Raw genomic sequence first — 18,946 nt, 5'->3', positions numbered from 1 at the left:
CACACACACACACACACACACACACACACACTGAGTGGCACAGAGTAACTCAAGGCTGTGCTGCTGGACTTGTGCATTGAATGTAGGTTAATGCACACTTTACTGCACTTCCTCTCTTCTGGCTGTAACACAGCAGACTTGCTCTGCAGAAATGCTATGTGTGTACCTGTAGTTAAACCAGTATAGCACAGTGTGTGTGTGTGTGTGTTTGTGTGCGTGTGTGTGTGTGGGTGTGAGACAGAGAGAGAGTATTTGTGATCTATTTTTGGCACCAAAATGATCGCTGATGCCAGACCTCGGAGGAGAGTGTGGACATTTTATAGCGCAACAGTGAGCATCGTTACCACGGTTACAAGCGGCTGCTCATTCATTAGGAAGCCAATAAATTAAACAGCAGTTTATATGCTTATAGATTAGTCTTGTATGTGTATGCCTGGTATTCGACAGCTTTTGTAACATTTGCTTTAGTGTAACGGTGAAGATTTTCTGTTAGCATTCTGAAAAATGTACTGTGTCTCACGATAGTCCGTAATAGATTTAACATCTCCAACAAACCTAATTTGCCCTCTGCATTTTTTAATATGGACGATGCCCCGATCAATTATTGAATAGAGGGGCTGAAAATGTCCTGATCAATTATTTATTAAAGGGGCTGTTCTTCTTTACTGTGCAGCACTTTCTTTGCCTCTGGGCTCTCTCCTCAGAAGCTAACCCCGACGAGGAAAAGTCAGGGTGATAAAATGAAGCTTCCTCGTGGAGTTCATTCCAGCAGATCTGGCTGTAGCCACTGATCCCTGTTACGGTTTATCTAAGACGACTGGGGAGGAATCCATTTCTCCGGAGAGGACGTGACAGTGTTGTGCTCTGGTTGGGTGGTAAACTGTGAAAAGTCTCATCATAGTAAGCAGAAGTGGAAGCATTTGAAGTAGCCTTTTCTGCCTCAGCAAGGACATGCTGTTGATTTATAGATAAATGAAGGAACATAAAGTTGAACTTGAACTTTACATTCCTTATGTATTAGTAATATATTTTATGGCTCATTAAAGACAGGCCCACTCAGTTAAAATGGTTATGAATATGTAAAAGGTGCTGACTCAGATGAAGCAAGCTTTGGAAAACAATATCTGCACCAGCAGAAGTAAATTTACACTTCCTTTTTGCACAGCTGCACAGGCATGCTATAAATATTGATGATGATACATATTGATAGTTAAAAAGCCTCATGGAGCAGCTTTGATAATATCGCGGCTTTCTGCGTTATATGGAGAATAACTTCTGCTCCTTGTTTTTCTGAGTTAGGGTTTGTAACATTTGCAAAAAAAGTCAAGGTGTCTTAGTCACGCTAGCGACGCAGTGACTCTGTCAGTCTGTCGCCCCCCCCCCCCATGGCTGCAGAGTGACATATCTCAACAACAATTGGATGGATTGTCATTAAATTTTGATTCAGACAATATTAGTTACCCACAAAGTTTTTACAAATTAGTAAATGTTAGCATGCTAAACTAAGATGGTAAACATGGTAAACAATATATATGCAGGGCTTATACATAATCATTGAGAGCAAGCAGACCGATGATGTTAGCATTTAGCTTAAAGCCTGACATCCTAACAAAGCTGGCTGAGGCGCTTAGTCTTGTGGGTTTGGTGCATGCTGCTTTTAGCTTGCATTCTTCTTCTGTGAATTATAACATATTTAGTCAGATGGAATGATACTAGGAAAACATAGAATTTTAATCTAATATCTCTTTTTGGATCTAACTCACACATTGAAATGTACATAAATAAGAAAGAGTTCTGATGCAGACCTGCTCTATATGAAAGATACTATGAGATAACGTTTTGGTGCTATATAAAAAAATTTAATTGAATATATATGAATATATCTTCTGTTACTCCCACACATTAGCTTATGTCACATGACCATTTGAACATCGCTTTTGTTCTATTAACAAAACAAAGAATGTAGCCACTCTGACTAGACTATGTTGTTTACTTTAGCTTAGCCAATAGAGTCTAATTTTGTTTTGGTCGGGCTAAGGTTAAATGTGTACTTATATTAGTACTTGAACTGATACTACTCGGGTATATTAGCCTTAAAATGACTGTGTAGCCTAGCAGCAGAGGATTGGGAGGCTGGGTGATAGTGGATGAGAGGATGAAGAGGAGGTAGGGGAAAGGAGATTGGTTTTGACCTCCACCAGATGTGAAACACTAATACTGCAACACAGCTGGCTGACTAGTCTGGGAGGGAAAGTAATAATAATCGTGTATATAATGTTACAATTGTATATACACACATTATAATTTATACATATATACAGTATATATATATATATATATATATAGTAATTACAGCTTTGGTAACAGAAGCATACATGTGATTGTTGGGTTAAAATAGAGCAATCTAAGAGGTTGTTATTGGCTTTTATCAAGAATTAGTTCTTGTGCAGGAAGTCTGATATGACATTGATTGTTCAGGGTAAGATTGTAAATGAGAATGATTCTAATGACAAAATCTAATTTCAGATTCAACACAGCTATTTATGAATATTGTTACTATCTTCCTTTGTTTAAACGGGGAGCTGTACTATCCCATGACGATGTTTCATGGTATGTGTTCTGTGCTATTTTTGTGTTCTTGCCAGTACATAATGACACGAGCAGACTCTTTTCAAAGGTATATCAATGCTTTCTACAGATCATCATGTAACTCATATTTTTTGAAAATTAAAACCATGAAATTGCATGTAGTTATAGTGTAAATGACTGACGTCCGACACAGAAATGTGAGTGTGCACCATGACGCACAGAGTGGAGATTGTGCCTCCACATTGTGCCTCCGCTGCATCTTCTGTTACATATCAGGAACTGGCTCTTGGTTGTAGCCAAACTCACCCTGCAATCTGCCACTGATTCACTCTCTATTTCAATTTTTTTCTGACATTGGGCAATAGATCTTGAAGGACCAGAGCAACATCTTAATCAGATGTACTATTTAATTTAATGTGCTTTATGTTCTGGTGATTCTCCACAAGGAAGACAGTTTTCTTTTGGGAGAAGTGGATTCATTCTAGTCTGATTTCTTCATCACATAATTGTCAATGTGCCATGGTGCAGAGCTTCATAAGGAGAAGGAGATTTGATTAATTCCAGCTTCTACCTAACTTGTGCACTATTGTAGAACCATATTTACCTTCAATGAATTCTTTGGGAGATTCGTTAATAAAATGGGCAGGTTTAAATGTGCTGAAAAATATCCAAACCAATTCAAAATCCCTATTGATAAAGAGAGAAACAGAGGAAGACGTGTATAAGGTAGAAGGTAAAGGAAAACAGAGATAGTGGAGGATGTAAAGGCTTAGGAATGCAAATAAGAAGAAATAAAAGGGGAGGTGGGGAGGTGAACGAGGGGGTTCAGCCCCTACTTCATGTCCCATGGGTATCATTTTGACAAGGTCAACACCACCATCAACCATTCCCCGGCTGACAACCAAACCGGCAAAGAGCTGTCTATTGTTCTCCCGTGGTTCAGAGTAACCCCCATCTTCTCTCTAAGATCACTCACCACATCTGTTTCCCTAACTAACAAAGTTTCCTAACAATAATTAAAAACTAAAAACTGATCTTTTAGCACATGCAGTGTTAACTGAAAAGTTTTGATTGCCTAAACTACTAGATTCTGCCCTTCATTCACCCCGACCTCCCTACTTCAAATTGTGTGGTAGAAGAATGTTACACTTCATGGACTGGAAAAAACATGCCAGCCATCAGAAACCAGGCATAAACTAGATTTCCTCCACAAAGTATTTGGTAAACATGTTTACAGTAGTAGTATTATAGTGGTGTGTTGTAGTCTACATTGCCAGACATCGCTCTCATAGACAGTTTACAGTGTGTAATCGCTGTGCTGAATATTTGATTTAGTATCCTCTTCACACTTGTGACATTGCATCCTTTTTCGGTGCTGAGTGTGGGCATTTACGTTGGATTGAAGATTTATCATCACTCTCACCCTTAATACTTAACATTAAAGCTTCTTTCAGCAGTTGTTTCATGTCGGCAATCGCCGTTTAATAATAATAGCAATAATAAGAGCAATAATTCCACATTGTTACACTGAGTCTGTTGTAAGGGAACATATCTACACTGACAGATGCAGGGTTGGAAAGTCACACTCTATGGAAGTTCAAAGGCTCGTCTTGCTCTCCAGTTAGCTGCCGTTTCAGCACCATAAGCAATTCTCCTTTAAAATCAGTTTCACTGTTTCCTTCCCTGCATCCTGCTATTTCTTGAGCTGAAACATATTAGTAAACCAACACTGAGCCCCCATGAATACCACTGGTCTCTCTGAATGTCACAGACTGAATAAATGGCCCTTCATTGCTCCTATAATAAGATAATGAGATAATAACACTTGTCTCTGAGAGGAGTGCTGAAGGTTGCTGACAGCAGGAGAAAGAAAAATGACACTCCTATTTGGAGGAGCAATAAAGGATGAAAAAGGTTAAGGGGAAGAGAACAAAGGAAACAAAGGAGGGAAAAAATTGGATTATTAAATGTACAGTTCTGCTCTGCAGGTGCGTTGATCCTCGGCCAAATGAATATTTCTATTGCTTATCATCTATATTTCTTTTTCACTTTCACTTTCCTTATCCTCTACATGATTTTCTCATGTTTCTGTGTTTCTCTTTGGTTCCAAATCTCTTCAGTGGTTCACTGGTCCTCTTCCTGCAGGGCAGACTTGTCACATTTCGACACTGTTATACATAGTTTTTCTGGGGTATGGCCAAATTTAGACCTGGATATTGTGGTGACAGTGTAGTCAGGCTTGGTATGAAGAGGTGCCTTATGAAATGGTATTTTAACACATCTCAATATTGATTTTTACAAAAGGTATTTGCATTTTTTTCTTGTTTTGGGAGCATTTTATATCAGTTAAGGCTATTTTTATTTTAATAAAAGTAAATAGCATGCAATCCAAAACAAGTTATGTTGAATTTTGCTACATGACCCGTTAGTCTGAGTTAACATTGAAAAAAACTAAGGCAATAACAACAAGCCATTAGTTAATAAAAGAGGTAATTTCATAGCATTGTTTTTGGGTTAAGGAAAACTGAACAGCTGTCAGATGATAGAGACTTGTCCTCTTTAGAGTTAACAAATAAACAAATAAAAAGCTTCAATCTGTCTACAGCATTGTGATCAGTGCAATAATCTATTTTAACAGCTGCTCAATTACAGCTAATTAATTAGAGCACATGAGTAGAGAGTAGGGTGCCTTGGTGAAGACATGTTTTAAATAATACAAAGTGGGGCGGCTGTGGCTCAGGAGGTAGAGCGGGTTGGCCGTTAATCGGAAGGTTGGCGGTTCAATCCCTGGCTCCCCCTGGTTGCGTGTCGAAGTGTCCTTGGGCAAGATGCTGAACCCCGATTTGCCCCTGGCGGCTGTTCCGCCAGTGTATGAATGTGTGTGAATGTTAGTTTCCGTTGACTTAGGCTCAGTGTATGAATGTGTATGACTGGTGAATGCAGATGTACTGTAAAAGCGCTTTGAGTGGTCGAAAAGACTAGAAAGGTGCTATACAAGTACGGAGCATTTACATCAAAGGAATGCTAAGCGGGTATATTCAAGTGTAGAGTACTTAACAGTAGGTCAATGTTTTTTTTTTTTGCATGGAGTACTAAGGAGTAGTAGAAGTACGTAGGAGGTTGTTTGGGTTGATGGTGGGCAACAAAGAGCAGGACTTTGAAATCAGTGGCTGTTTGCATCCAAGTAATGTAAACTCATCATGTCTTGTGCTTCAAGTCACTGCAGACATTTTCTCTATTAAATCAAAACCATGATGTTTGCCTAACCTTAATTAGTAGTATATAAACATAATTTGAAAGTACTGTAGAAAATGTAAATAATGCAGCTTAACTGAGGTTTATGTACGCTATGTTGTGGTGTATGACAGATGTCTTATTCTGTTTCTGTTTGTATTGTTTGTTGTAACAGTGTTTAATGCTGCCTTTTTGGGCAGGTCTCTCTTTGAAAAGTTGCTTTAATGTCAATTAGACTTCCCCTTAGAGCCTGCATGCATGCTGGGATAGACTTCAGCCCTCCACCACTCTGATAAACAACTAGTGGGTCAAGAAAATCAATTAATGAATAAAAGAGGTCTACTATAGTACACAAAGGAGCAGACAGGCAGGTGGATGTATGTAGCTCAGAACTTTAACCTGGTGAGCAGTGTTGCAGTTAAATGAATGAAGCACCAGACAGTACAAATAACAGAGGAGGGGATGTGCCAGGGCAGCCCTCGTATGGCACATCCGTCATCCCCTTGTTAGCATCTTGGCATGCAAACGCACGCGCACACACACACACACAGGCCAGACAGCTTGCTGGGCCAGATGGCCTCTTGGTGAGGAGCAGTGAGAAGCTCCACAGAAGGATTGGGTTGATTTGTGAACCATGACCTCCACACGTCCCTCCTCCTGAAGAGGGATGGCCATCACAGCAAGCCGTCTGACTTGTGTGCGTGTGTGGTGGGGGTGGAAGGGTTATTGTGGTAGAGGTGGAGAGAGTGGATTACAGTGCATTGACTGTGTGGGAGATTTACTTACTCAAATATAACCAAGGGAATAGTGACAGGAAAGAAAGAACACTAATTGCAGTTTTCTAAATATTCATAATCTGACATAAAATCAAATATTTGCTTGACTGACAGAGAGATAATTTGGTATTCAGTCTTTATTTCTTACAAGTAAAACATATGGTGTTCAAAACATACCATAATAGAGATCAATGGACATGTGCAAAGAAGGAAGGAAGCTTAAAGGCCTTATACAAAGCATATAAAAGAGATTGGTACATTATATCAATTCCTACTAAAAAATGAACATGCATTAATAACTGATTAATAAATAAATACTAAGTGATTTTTACCTTTTGTTTTCTAGTACTTTCTTACAGCTTTAAGACAGAGGACTTGTTGTGCTTGTGTTGATCCTTTTATATCACTTTACATCACTTAATGTAAAGTGATAATAAAAGTACATTAAGTTAAGGTTAGGCATCCGTAAAGAAAATAATCAATTCACAAATACAGCTGTTATCAATGTATGTTTTATTTCTAGTAACACAAATGGAGGTCTACCTACTTTATATTGCCTTTTGGCTCTTTATGTGTTCCTGTGCACGTGCGCGCGCGCGTGTGTGTGAGCATTAGTCACTGATAAATAAGAAAAGACAGGACAAAGGAAACGAACACTGTGACACGCATGCCAAGCTGTGATGAATCTGCTCCATGGTCGCCACACCCACATTTCCCACCTGCTCCTCTTTCTCTGAACACACACACACACACACACACACACACACACACACACACACACACACCCTTGTGTCACTATCTTTGTGGGGACTCTTTATTGACATAATACATGCCATGGCTAACATTCACATATGCATTTGAAGCATTTCATGTTTGCTGTACTTGAATTCGACATTTAAAATATGCGAAGGACCAGGACTGCAGAGGTTAAACATATTAATTAACTTGTTTATAGTTTGCACAGCTGCAGTATAATTGATAACACCAGTATTTTACAAGCTACAGCAGCAGAACGATCAAGATATGCTCATAGGTATATATAAGAGAAGACAAGATATATACATTTTCTGTGCTGCCAATTATCTTACAGAAACAGTATAGAGAAATAGAAAATATTTTCAAATTTTTATTCTTCACTTTTCGAGGGGTCCTAGTTAATAAAGGGATCCAAAACCCGCAGAGAAACACCCACCCCATGTCTTGCACACTGCATTCATTTTATATCTGTAAATTAAGTGGTAACCAACAAAATTATACAGTCAACTAAATTAAACGTTGGTCATCAAACTAACTTCAAATCAGTAGCAGACAGAAGATATGAACAGCTGTTGATTGTGATATAGAGAATATTTTGCATTACAAATAAACGTCCCCTATGACTATTCTATGGAAATTTGGTAAAACATTGGGGGATGTGCTACATTTAGGAGGCAATAGATTAATTTAGGAATAAATAGAGACAATACAAGGTGGTGTCATCAATGGTGCCAAACGCATTAGTCTCAATACTAAGATCGGAGCACTTGCTGATAACAGAAACAAATGTTTTTCTTTTGTTTGTTTAATTCTGCCTTATTTGTTTTAGTTTCAAAGTGTTACTGCCGCTATAAAGACAGAGTAACAAGTGACAGTGAAAAACTGAGCATGGATTTTTTAGACTCTAATCTAGATGTTAATCTAATCTAGATTATAAAGTTAATCCCTAGTAGTAAAACAATGCAGATTCTCTGGCTTGTTCGGGGCTAGGATCAGTCGTAATCTGAGCATCCAGGGAGAATTGTCTGTTGGGTTAAATGATTACATAACTGATGTCTTCAAAGTCTCAGTCAGTCACTGGTTGTGCTGGTTGCACAGTTTGCCCTTGAAGGAGGGGAGTCGGTTCAGTCTTATCCATTCCGTGTTAACAGAAATAGCTGTTTAATGTCCACTGATAAATAGATTGTATTGTTTAGAGGTGATGTCAGCAACAACAACTAGGCACGATAGAATCATTTGATTTCATATCGTGGTTTCCTTTTTGTTCTTCTCTACATACACTTTCTATCCTCAGGTCAAGAAAAATGGAGGCACTAGTATCATGTCTGGGGCAAAGATTCCCATGGATTTTAGGAAAGAAGAAGATGTTTTACTTTTCTAAATGAGGTGTTGAAAAATGTCTTGAGCTTTTAGTGTTGAATCTGGGACAATCATCTGGCTGATTGTAGCAGATTTCATGTCACTAAAAAATAATATTTTTATTTTTTGTTGTTATTAAAAAATAAATATAATAAGTGTTTATGATGACTTAAGTGGCCGTAAAAGTGCCATTTTAACTGTTAAGTTTCTTTTTTCTTTCTGTGTCTCTGCAGTGCCAGATCTCCCAGGCCTTGAATGGTGTCTCAGACAAAGCTAAAGATGCCAAAGAGTTCCTGGTTCAACTCAAGAACATGCTTCAGCAGATACAGGTATAACACCACTGTATAACACATGTGCACTAAATTCTGTGTAAAAAAATACTGTTCATACATTTCTCTGCAGATTTCTGTACAACTGTCCATTAGAACATGTTGTGTGACGTCAATATACACACATCATCATTGATAAACCCTGTGTGTACTGGGAGAAATTCACAATAGAAGAGGCAGAATAACATTAGTCTCATTAGACCAGAACGAAATACAGCTACAAAGTGATGGAGGGAGTGCTCTTTCATTACACTACCAATAATCTTTCTTTGGCAGACCTCTGTTTTGTCAGGCTCATGGTGTATGTGGTGTAATAATGCTAAAAAAACAATAACTATTGCCCCAAAATGCAGAACATAAGAGGTCCTGGTCACAGCACACAGTTTACTGATGTTTAGCTGGTGGAATTGGGACGCACCTCTTGATTTTCCTCAGACCAGAGGTGCCATTTCTGAAAGTGGTTTGAAAACTCGCAGCCAATCACATCAATGCCTCAGGATTTCTATGGTCTCAATATTTTGTCTGGATCTCCATAAGCTTGACAGGACGAAGGTCTGGTGGTGCAAGATTGTACCTGAACCGATGTCCATGTCTGATCAGTTACCTCCACATGTAGAGGTCTTTACACATTACACCACCACTGATGTTTTGCTTTGGGGAACCTGCCGGTAATGGGCAATAAGCTCCAAATAAAGTCACAGAAACACATTTGAACTCCTCACACTGTGCAGTAGGGAGGTAAATCCACTGAATCACTAAACTAAAACAAATCAAATCAGCCGAATTTGTGGCATGTGCGTATATATTTGTGTGGCGTGTGTGAGTTTTGCCTGTGGACAGCATTGCTGTGCAGCTGATCTCTCCCAAAGCATCTGCCAGTTATGCACACACACAAACTGCCTGCACTGTCATATCTTGTCAGTCACAGCACTACGAGCCAACATTAAGAGTCTTACTGCAAAATGATGAAGATTGCATTTAAATAAATAAAACAATTTTTCACCACTTTGCTCTGTGAGCCGCGAGAGAGACGGATGGATAAAGAAAAAAAAAGAACTGTGGAAGGGAGAAAAAGATCTCACTCACCCTCTTATAGATCTGAACTGTGCAACTCAGCGGAGGACACTTGATTGCAAATCTAAAACCTCTTCTCCACATCATGTTTTATGCTCAGATAAAATGCTCCTATGGATCCGTCTCTCATTAAATCCCAACCACTGTAACTAATGCGCGCAGACCTACAGTACCAACAAGTCCTCCAAATTAAATGACAACTTACGCCTACTGTCGGCAGAACGACATTATTGGTCTGTGCCTTCCAAAACTGTTTCTAAGTACTGTTGAATAGATAATAAATAAATGTGTTTTCTGATCTGATCCTTTTGTGGTTAAGGTTTGATTAGGTTCAGGCACAAAAATGACTTGGTCAGGTTTATGTAAACTTGGTGGTTTGGGTTAAAATGACTACTTTATTAAGGATAGGAGACCTTTGTCACCATGATGACTGCAATTTACATTTGGTTAAGGTCAGGGAACAAAGTTGACCGTCCGCTTTAAACGGGAAACACAAGAGCGAACTCCTGTTTTAACGTCAAAAGTTCTTTTGACCCATCCATCCACCCCAGGCTTCTGTGTGCTGAAACACACCGAGTCAAAATGTCAGAGACAAAAGAGAATTCATGATTAATGAAACATCCTCATAGAATTCTTTGTGAATTGGGATTGTTCTTAAAATTGATAAGTGATTAGTGCAAGTCCATAGCATAAAAGCCCAGATTCTCCAATCAACAACAAACCACTGAAAAGTCCCTGCAGCCAGATTGTAAAAGCTTGTGGAAAACCATCCCAGAGGAGTGGAGGCTGGTGAAGAGCCATATTACTGTAATGTGCATGGTGTAGAAATTACCATTTCAACAATCACATGTGGGTAATTTGGGTGTCCACATACATCTGGCCATGTGCTTTATGTATACTGTATTTTTAGAATGTATAATATGTATGTGTCTCTTGAGGGAGCATGGCCGTTGTACAAACAGATGAAAATGCTATATGATTCATTTTTGTCTGTAGTCTGTTGAAATAATTAACGCTTATATTATTGTTTGTGTGGTGGAAACAAAAATAGTACAAGATCTGGGTGGTAAATTAACAAGCAAACACAAGGCAAAACACACCAACAGATCTATTTTAGTGACAGTGTTGATTTTGCCCATAATGAGAATTACTTTGGAATGGCTTAAAGCAGATTTATATGTCCCATAAAATATGGTTGTTACATATGTTTACTTTTCTTTTCAAGTTTACAATGATTATTTTGCCCTTCTGATCATGTGTCTGTGTGTTGCTTCAGGAGAACGGTGTGGAGTTTGAAGCTTGCCTTGTGGCGCAGTGTGACTCTTTGATCGAGGCGCTCACCAGACAGAAAGCCAAACTGCTCACCAAAGTCACCAAGGAGAAGGAGTACAAGCTGAAGGTGGATTAACTGATCTCTTGTCAGTGTTTAGCTGCATGTCTGCTCAACCTAATCAGTTATTAACTTGCTGGCTTTCTAATAAACACCACTAGCATGTGACATTTTTAGGTGATTGCTTTGAAATACTTTAAGGGGAACTTTTTAATATGTACAAAGGCATTAATAAACAACTGTCTCTTTATCAGTTCCTTTCCTGCCTAAAGCGAGCAGCAGATTTGCGGTTATTTAGATTGTAAGAAATGGTATTGAAATCCGGCTGCATGTCTTTTGGTCCGTCTGTCTGCTTTATTTACCAGTCTATCTGCTCTCACCAACCACAAATCATTCATGTATATATCAGTATGTCAACATAATCATTAGTAGATAAAAAAATAATTAACCATGAAACTTTTCAAAGAATAATCAGGTCAATAAAAGGCTGTTAATCTATCATAGAAATGTGGTATGGTTCTCAAAAAAGAAATCTATGTAGTGGTTTTGTAAAGCTTCTGGAAACTTGCTTTTCCCTTCAACATTAAATGTAAACAGTTAAAATAAGCAATAATCAAGTTAGAAAGAATTATCCTTAGTTATACAGTATATTAATAACTCTAACAAATCAACTTTCAAATTACTCTAAATTAAATTAGTGAGACAGAGACACAGGGAACATAAAATCTCTCATGTGAAATAACCAGTTATGAGTGAGTTCAGTGCTTAAAGTAAAAACCAGATTAGATGTTTTCAGCACTTTTAATAAATGAAAAAGTCTCGGCTCTTAAACCAGAGATTTCTATTTTAGCAGTCAAGCTTCTTTTTTAACTTTCCTTGGTAATTCCACCGATGGGGTTTTCCTAAGTCCTAGTGAATCACATGGAGGCCTGCCCAGCCTCAACGTGCCCACCGACCGATTGACCGTCTGGCTGGTGGCGGGGGAGGGGGGAGGGGTGTTTGGATGGAAGCCCCAAGGACAGCTGTTGTCATTATCTGCAGGCCGGGGATTGAGATTCAGCCAGAGGCCAAAGAGCTGGAGGCTGCGACGTAGCTGGAACAAGAGAAGAATAGCTGCTTTTAGATGGTGATAAACTAAAACACACATTTTTACATGAATAAATAATCAGGACACTGTTTATCTCTAACTGATAAAATCACAGGCTCTTATTCATGTAGGGACAAAATAAAACAGACAAGCAATAGCTTAAATGCTTACGGCTCAAAACAAAAATTTGTGTGGTACATAAAGCAGCTGATGCGTAAATCTTTTGTATCAGGCATCTGACGTTCAATATGAATTAAAAAAAAAAAGAATTTAAAGAATTGAGAGACAAAGTTATTAATAAAAAAATAAAAAAAACACACCAGGATATACAAAACAAGAAGGTAAAGTATTGATGTAGTGAAAATAATAACAACAATAACAACACCACACTTTATTTATGTGTGTATTTATGTTACAAAGTGCTTTACATTAAATCAGAAACACAATTAAATGAAATCTGGCAAGTATTTACCCACAAACAAGATAAGAAACAGTAAGAAAAATAAAACTTTGTTACTATTAAAAAATGCTAATGCTAAAAATTGTAATTGTTAAGAAGTGATTTAAAAGATTGCCGATTCTGAAAATTTCAGATCTTCAGGTAGGGAGTTCCATAGTTGAGGGGAGGGGAGCAGCCAGAAGAGCCCTGACTGAGGCTGTGCTCTGGCTCGTAGGAGAGCAGCAATTCAGCAATATAACTAAGCAGCCAGTGCTTTAAATGTAAAATCTTAAAATAAATTCTAAAACTGACCTAAACAGTTCACCACAGCCAAGCAGACGTGTTTCGTACTAACTGAAAGCTCAGGATTGTTTTTTGGCCTAACCCTGAATGCAATGAATTACAGTAATCAAGATGCAATGATATACAGGCATGCACGCCCCTCTCAAGACCTGGTTATTGAAGCTCATGCACGAGACACAATTCTTCTTGTTTTTAGCCTTCTCTATTTTTTGGCTGAAAAGTAGATGTCATATTGTGCAAATTTAATTTTACCAGGACTCTTCACATAGTTGCAGTTTTCACACTAAACCCACAACACAGAAAAAACTTCTTTGAGTTATGGGAATGAAAAGCATAACTTTTTTTATTTAAGAGTGCCAGAGGAAGGATCAGGGTTTTAAAGATGATCTCAGTGGATGTTCATATGTCCTGACTGTAACCTTCTTCTGCTATTTCCTTTTTGTCAAAAGCACTTAAAAGACTTTTAATCTGTTTTATAGATACAGCTGTGGCCAGACACGAAGCCAAAAAAAAAGAAAGGCAGATGTCTATAAAAAAAAATATCACCAAAGCCAGAGCGTAATCCCTTAAAAGCAACATATTTTGGCTTCCTCTTTCAAAGAACAGCCAGATATAGGCCTACTTGTTGTATTTAACTGTGCAAGTGGTGTGTGTGTGGCTGTTTATATATGGATCAGTACTAAAATTACAGTTATATAGCAAATTTGGTAATAAATTGTGTAATTTTGTATAATTGTGTAAATTATGTAAGTACAGTATTTACAGTAAATATTTTTGATGGCAGTGTCACAGTGCTTTTTTAATATAATTGTTTCCATTATTGTTGCTTAAGTTAGACTTAGTGTAAGACTCAAGGAATTACGAAGAGTATGGTCTAGACCTGCTCTATGAAAGGTTCTATGAGATAACTTTTGTTATTATTATTGTTATTGAAATATCACATACTGATAGCTGACTAAAGAAACATTATACAGTATATCTCTGTTTGTAGCCATATTCACTTATAGTTTGGCCTCACCTCAACCACCTAACCTAGATGCCTGACCCCTTTGGGAGGACTCCAAATGTCTTAAAGGGTATCGACACCAATTTTATAGAGTCTGTTTAGTGGTCTTGAGGAGTATTACTGCATATGTGAAAAAGTTGTATAGAAGACAATTGTTTCTCCAGAGGGAGCTGTGTGAAATCTGACTATTGCCTTAAATGATGTCGGCTAGTGCTGAAGACTACAAGTTTAAAAATAAAAATAATAAACGAGAAAGAAGTGAGCTCTGTTTGAGGCTAGCAGCTTGAGGCTACATTAGCTGCTACTAGCACAACACACCCGAATCTCCTACCGAACTGTGATGGTCGAGTTGAGTGGAGGGAAATGTAGGTGGCAGGTTTTGACAAGGAAGAATCATGGAATAAATAATACAGTATCTCTGGTTCTGCTTCAAGAAACTGTCCATCGTTAATCTGACAATGTTATAGGAGTGCAATGTTAAGTTGGTGGAGCAGTCTTACTAGCCAGTAGGGAGAAACAGTAGCTACAACCATCACATGCTCAACACCAATCCTTACCTGCCTGAATCTAACTCAAACCCTAACTATAGAGCAAAGTTTCAACCCAATGTGAAGAACAATTAAAAACTCCTAATTTCCACCAAATTTCCTCACTTATCAAAAATATACCAACAAGGTCTGCAACTTTGTGCTCACAAAGATTCATGTTCAAGAGGGCACACACAGAAACACAGATACTTTAGCTTTAATCCAGCAGTTGATAGAGAGAAGTGAATACACAGATGACTGAATGACTGTGTGTCCTTCTGTGAATAAGATTATGGTTCATCAGATCTTGGATATTAAAGTCAGAAGCCAACAGTGTCATTTTTATTTTTACATCAAACCTGCACAATTTGTACTGCTGATTGGCATCTTTAAATTTGTGGAAAACGAGCTGTTACCTTTAACACTTTATTTACAGACATCTGAAACAAAAATATTGCATATAAATATAACACAAAAAGAAAGCCCAGTCACAAGCATCTAATGTTCCTGTATACATCCTACCAAACTCCTGCATGTTTTATAAATATTTTGTCATTTCTTTTCTACCCCACTTACTACTGTATAAAACACACTACATCATGCCAACATAAAGACTCCACTGCACTCCAAAAATGGACAAATTCATCCAAAATATTGCTCTAACCTGAATTGAAATGTGGTTCAGAGTGTGAGTAAAGCTTGCAGCATGTATCTCAAATCTGGGCTTGCATTAACATGTTTCAGTATTTTCACCCTCAGATTCATTTAATATGCATTGCATGTGGAACATATTGAATAAGCCCCTGAACCAGGCCTGCAGGAGCTGATGGCTGGTCTCAGCGGGACAGAAGGAAATTGAAATAAATCTGAGATTTACTCAGGCTTCACGCTTCATAGTTTAATGTTGTTTACACAGAAGATAGAGCTGACTTTTGTCAACCTGAATTTAAAAGCTAATTTTCTCTTTGTAAAAAAGTTGAATGTCTGTGTGTGTATTTTGCCATAGGTGAATTCCAGCTGCACGATGGCGTTATGGTTACATATAGCTATAAAAATATTTAAACCTTTAAAAATGTTTCCCTTTATTGACCTTTCATTGACCTGTGATTCATTCTTTATCCCTCCTTATCATAAATACTTGTACAAAACCCAAGACACACTCTCTAAAACAAACCTTTTCCTTTGTTGGATTTGTAAGCCATTAACAAGACAAAAATCAAATAAAAGACAAATACATTGCTAATACATTAAATAAATGAATTTATGAAGATATAGTAAGCAAGTAAGATGTATTCATATAGCACCTTTCTAGATCAGGCTTCACAGTAAAAAATACATAAAATACAGACACAATAAAAGAAGTTGTGAAATAAAAAGGATAAAAATAAATCAAACTTATACTGTTAAAAAAGGTCAGCCATCAGAATGTATTTAGGGTATATGTATGTATGTATTTTACCAGTTTTCATCTGATATTTGTTCTGTTGGCTTCAGCATATCAGTGATGATGTTGATGATGTCAAGTTTCCATCTCTTTTGGGGACATTACATTTACATTAATTCCCTGGAGAGTTTCCCTAACCCCCTAACCTTAACCTAAAATGTAATCATTTATGTTGTGGGGATTTGCATTTTGACCCCAGAAGGAAGGCGAGTCCCCACAGTGTGACTGATGTTAACAGAATCATGTCCCACAAAATTAGTAATACCTGCCCACACCACACCTACTCCATAATCTTCTTAGACTCAAATTGTAGGTTGTTTTGATCCTCTTTCTGCTAACTTTTCATGCTCTTCATATTTCAGTTTATACTGCAGTTGACAGGTGAATAATTAACTTTGATCTCATTAAGCATCAAATAAACGAGGGGGCTAATTACCAAAACTCACTCTAATTAAGTCTCTAATTCATTTAGGCAGCCGTTGGTTTACGGTGTAATTATCTTGGATTCACCAACATCACAAGACTTTTTCTGTCCAATCTCTTGCTTCACCTTTGTATTTGTCACGTAAACATAAGTACAGGTCGTACATATTATATACATGTATCAGTTGTACTTTAAGCAGATAATTAAACATTACTGATCAGCTAAAATGTAGTGCAGGTATTATGAAATGTAAACAAACGGCTAATCAGGCGGTGACAGTTCACTTAGTTTCAATTAGCTTCGAACGACTTGCTGTGACACCCGTCCAAACCTCATTTCCCTCCTGCTCATAGGTCAGCCAGCAGATAGCATGTGATGTCTGTGCGTTTGAGTGTGTGTGAGACAAAAAGGAGAGAGACATTCAAAGAGCTAGACAAGTCACCTTTGTCTGGTGAAGGCTGATAACGAGTTTCTGTAAAATACTTACCTCACCTTGATCTGATCACATGTTGAAACCGGGTTACTAGGGATAGTGTACTGGGAATACTATGGGATTATAAAGTCATGCCCCGTCAGCCAGTTTTTAATTTTTGCACCTTTTTTCTTGCCAGCCACTAACTCACCTGTTGTTCCAGTCAGTTACCAATCACCTGATCCACACCAATCCGCACACCTGATCCCCATTCCCTAATTACACTCCTAGCATATATATAACATAATGCTGCCTGAAGAAGAGCGGCAAGCTTGAAATGTGGTGCAGTAAAGAATAGCTGCCAGTGCAAGCTCCTTTTCCTTTTCCTTTTCCTTTTCCTTTTCCTTTTCCTTTTCCTTTTCCTTTTCCTTTTCCTTTTCCTTTTCCTTTTCCTTTTCCTTTTGCTTGAATGCATGTGTGTCACATATTAACACATTTTCACCTACACCATGCCAAATCATCTATTACTATCACTAAGTTTTTTAAATTTTACCTCTACCGGCCTTTTGAACAGCAACTTTTGTTGGCTGCACTTCATTTGGTCGTGTTGGTTTGGCTGTTTTTTAGCGTTTTTATTGGCGAGGTTGGGGAATGCTGCTTAAATGTGGCAACTTAGGAGGTGGTCGGTATGATCTTAAATCAGTTGATAATCAAACAGCAGCTGGTGGTAGCAAGGCTATGATAAACTTTAATTTAATACAAACATCTTTGTTTGCAAAGACACTACAGAACCTTTTCTATTGGATTAAGCTTTCAGACAAGCTGTGTGAAAAATATTTTCATGTGTTGATGTTATTTATGATACTGTTGGCACGCGCGTTAATTTTGTTTATGTCCCTCACAGAGCAGACATCTAGCTCCCTCATAAAACATGTAAACTTGCCTTTGGGTCCAGTCCTACTGGGCCGTTATATGCAGGAAATTCATTAATTCTCTAAAGTTAGGAAATATTGTGAAATTTTATACTCAAACAAGCCACAAACTCTACAAGTCCTTTACTTGCTCTGCATTTAAGTTCAACATGAAGAAAACTGTCACATTAGGTGTTCATGGTCTAACAATTGTCTTTTTGAGGTATAAAAGCATTGGAAACATTAAAGAGGCTTTGCTAATTTCTCTGGGTGTCTATGTCAGGTGGTGCGTGACCAGATCACCCACTGCACCATGAAGCTACGTCAGACCACCGGCATGATGGAGTACTGCCTGGAAGTCCTCAAAGAGAACGATCCCAGTGGATTCCTCCAGGTATCTGACCCACTGTGTGTGTGTGTGTTTGAGATTATATGAGTGTGAAACGTCCTTCATGGCATCTGCATGTCTCCTAATTTAGGTCTTCACATAGCAACTGGATACAGCCTTATCAGTCATTTGAGCAAAACTTTACTATCCTGTGAAAAACATTTAACTCCAAACTGCCAGCTTTTTACAAGCTGAAAAAACAGTTGAGCTTTTTGTCAATGCTTTTATCAGATAGGCAAATGGGTTAAATAGTTTGTGTAATACAAGACTTTAGTATGATTTTCTCACCATGTAATGCCTCAGTTTAAACATTTTCATTAAAGGGGATTAAAGAATGAGGTTGGGATTGTTTATCTATTTATTACTAACAGCTAGTAACTGAAAATACTAAAACCAACAAATAATATATCCTACTAGTGAGTAATACTATGTAGCCCCAGCCGACTTCAGTGAAACAGAGGCATAAGCGAAATCAAACTGTGACAAAATGAACGGTATTCCTGGTTTTAGTCTCTTGAGGGAACTTTTTGATCATCATGAAAAAGATAAACAAGCACC

General features: G+C 37.9%; 1 protein-coding gene and 1 long non-coding RNA gene across 2 annotated transcripts in view; one reads left to right on the top strand and one right to left on the bottom strand.

The window, feature by feature from the left end:
• Positions 1-3,428: 3,428 nt before the first annotated feature.
• The window catches only part of LOC123978249 (tripartite motif-containing protein 67), a 31,485-nt gene continuing 15,967 nt past the window's right edge, over positions 3,429-18,946 (top strand). The window contains exons 1-4 of the mRNA XM_046061416.1: positions 3,429-3,533; positions 8,948-9,043; positions 11,394-11,516; positions 18,284-18,394. Of these exons, the coding sequence (XP_045917372.1) occupies positions 3,429-3,533; positions 8,948-9,043; positions 11,394-11,516; positions 18,284-18,394 (435 nt within the window). The remainder of the gene's footprint in view (positions 3,534-8,947; positions 9,044-11,393; positions 11,517-18,283; positions 18,395-18,946) is intronic.
• On the bottom strand, positions 12,272-17,277 carry LOC123977484. Its single transcript, XR_006826693.1, has 2 exons — positions 17,165-17,277; positions 12,272-12,540 (listed from the first exon to the last, which is right to left on the bottom strand). It is a non-coding gene; the product is annotated as an uncharacterized LOC123977484 (long non-coding RNA).

This window comes from Micropterus dolomieu, linkage group LG10, assembly GCF_021292245.1.
Source record: "Micropterus dolomieu isolate WLL.071019.BEF.003 ecotype Adirondacks linkage group LG10, ASM2129224v1, whole genome shotgun sequence".
NCBI classification, from domain to species: domain Eukaryota; kingdom Metazoa; phylum Chordata; class Actinopteri; order Centrarchiformes; family Centrarchidae; genus Micropterus; species Micropterus dolomieu.
Note: the sequence above shows the minus strand (reverse complement) of the source record. Positions and strands in the feature narration are given on the sequence as shown.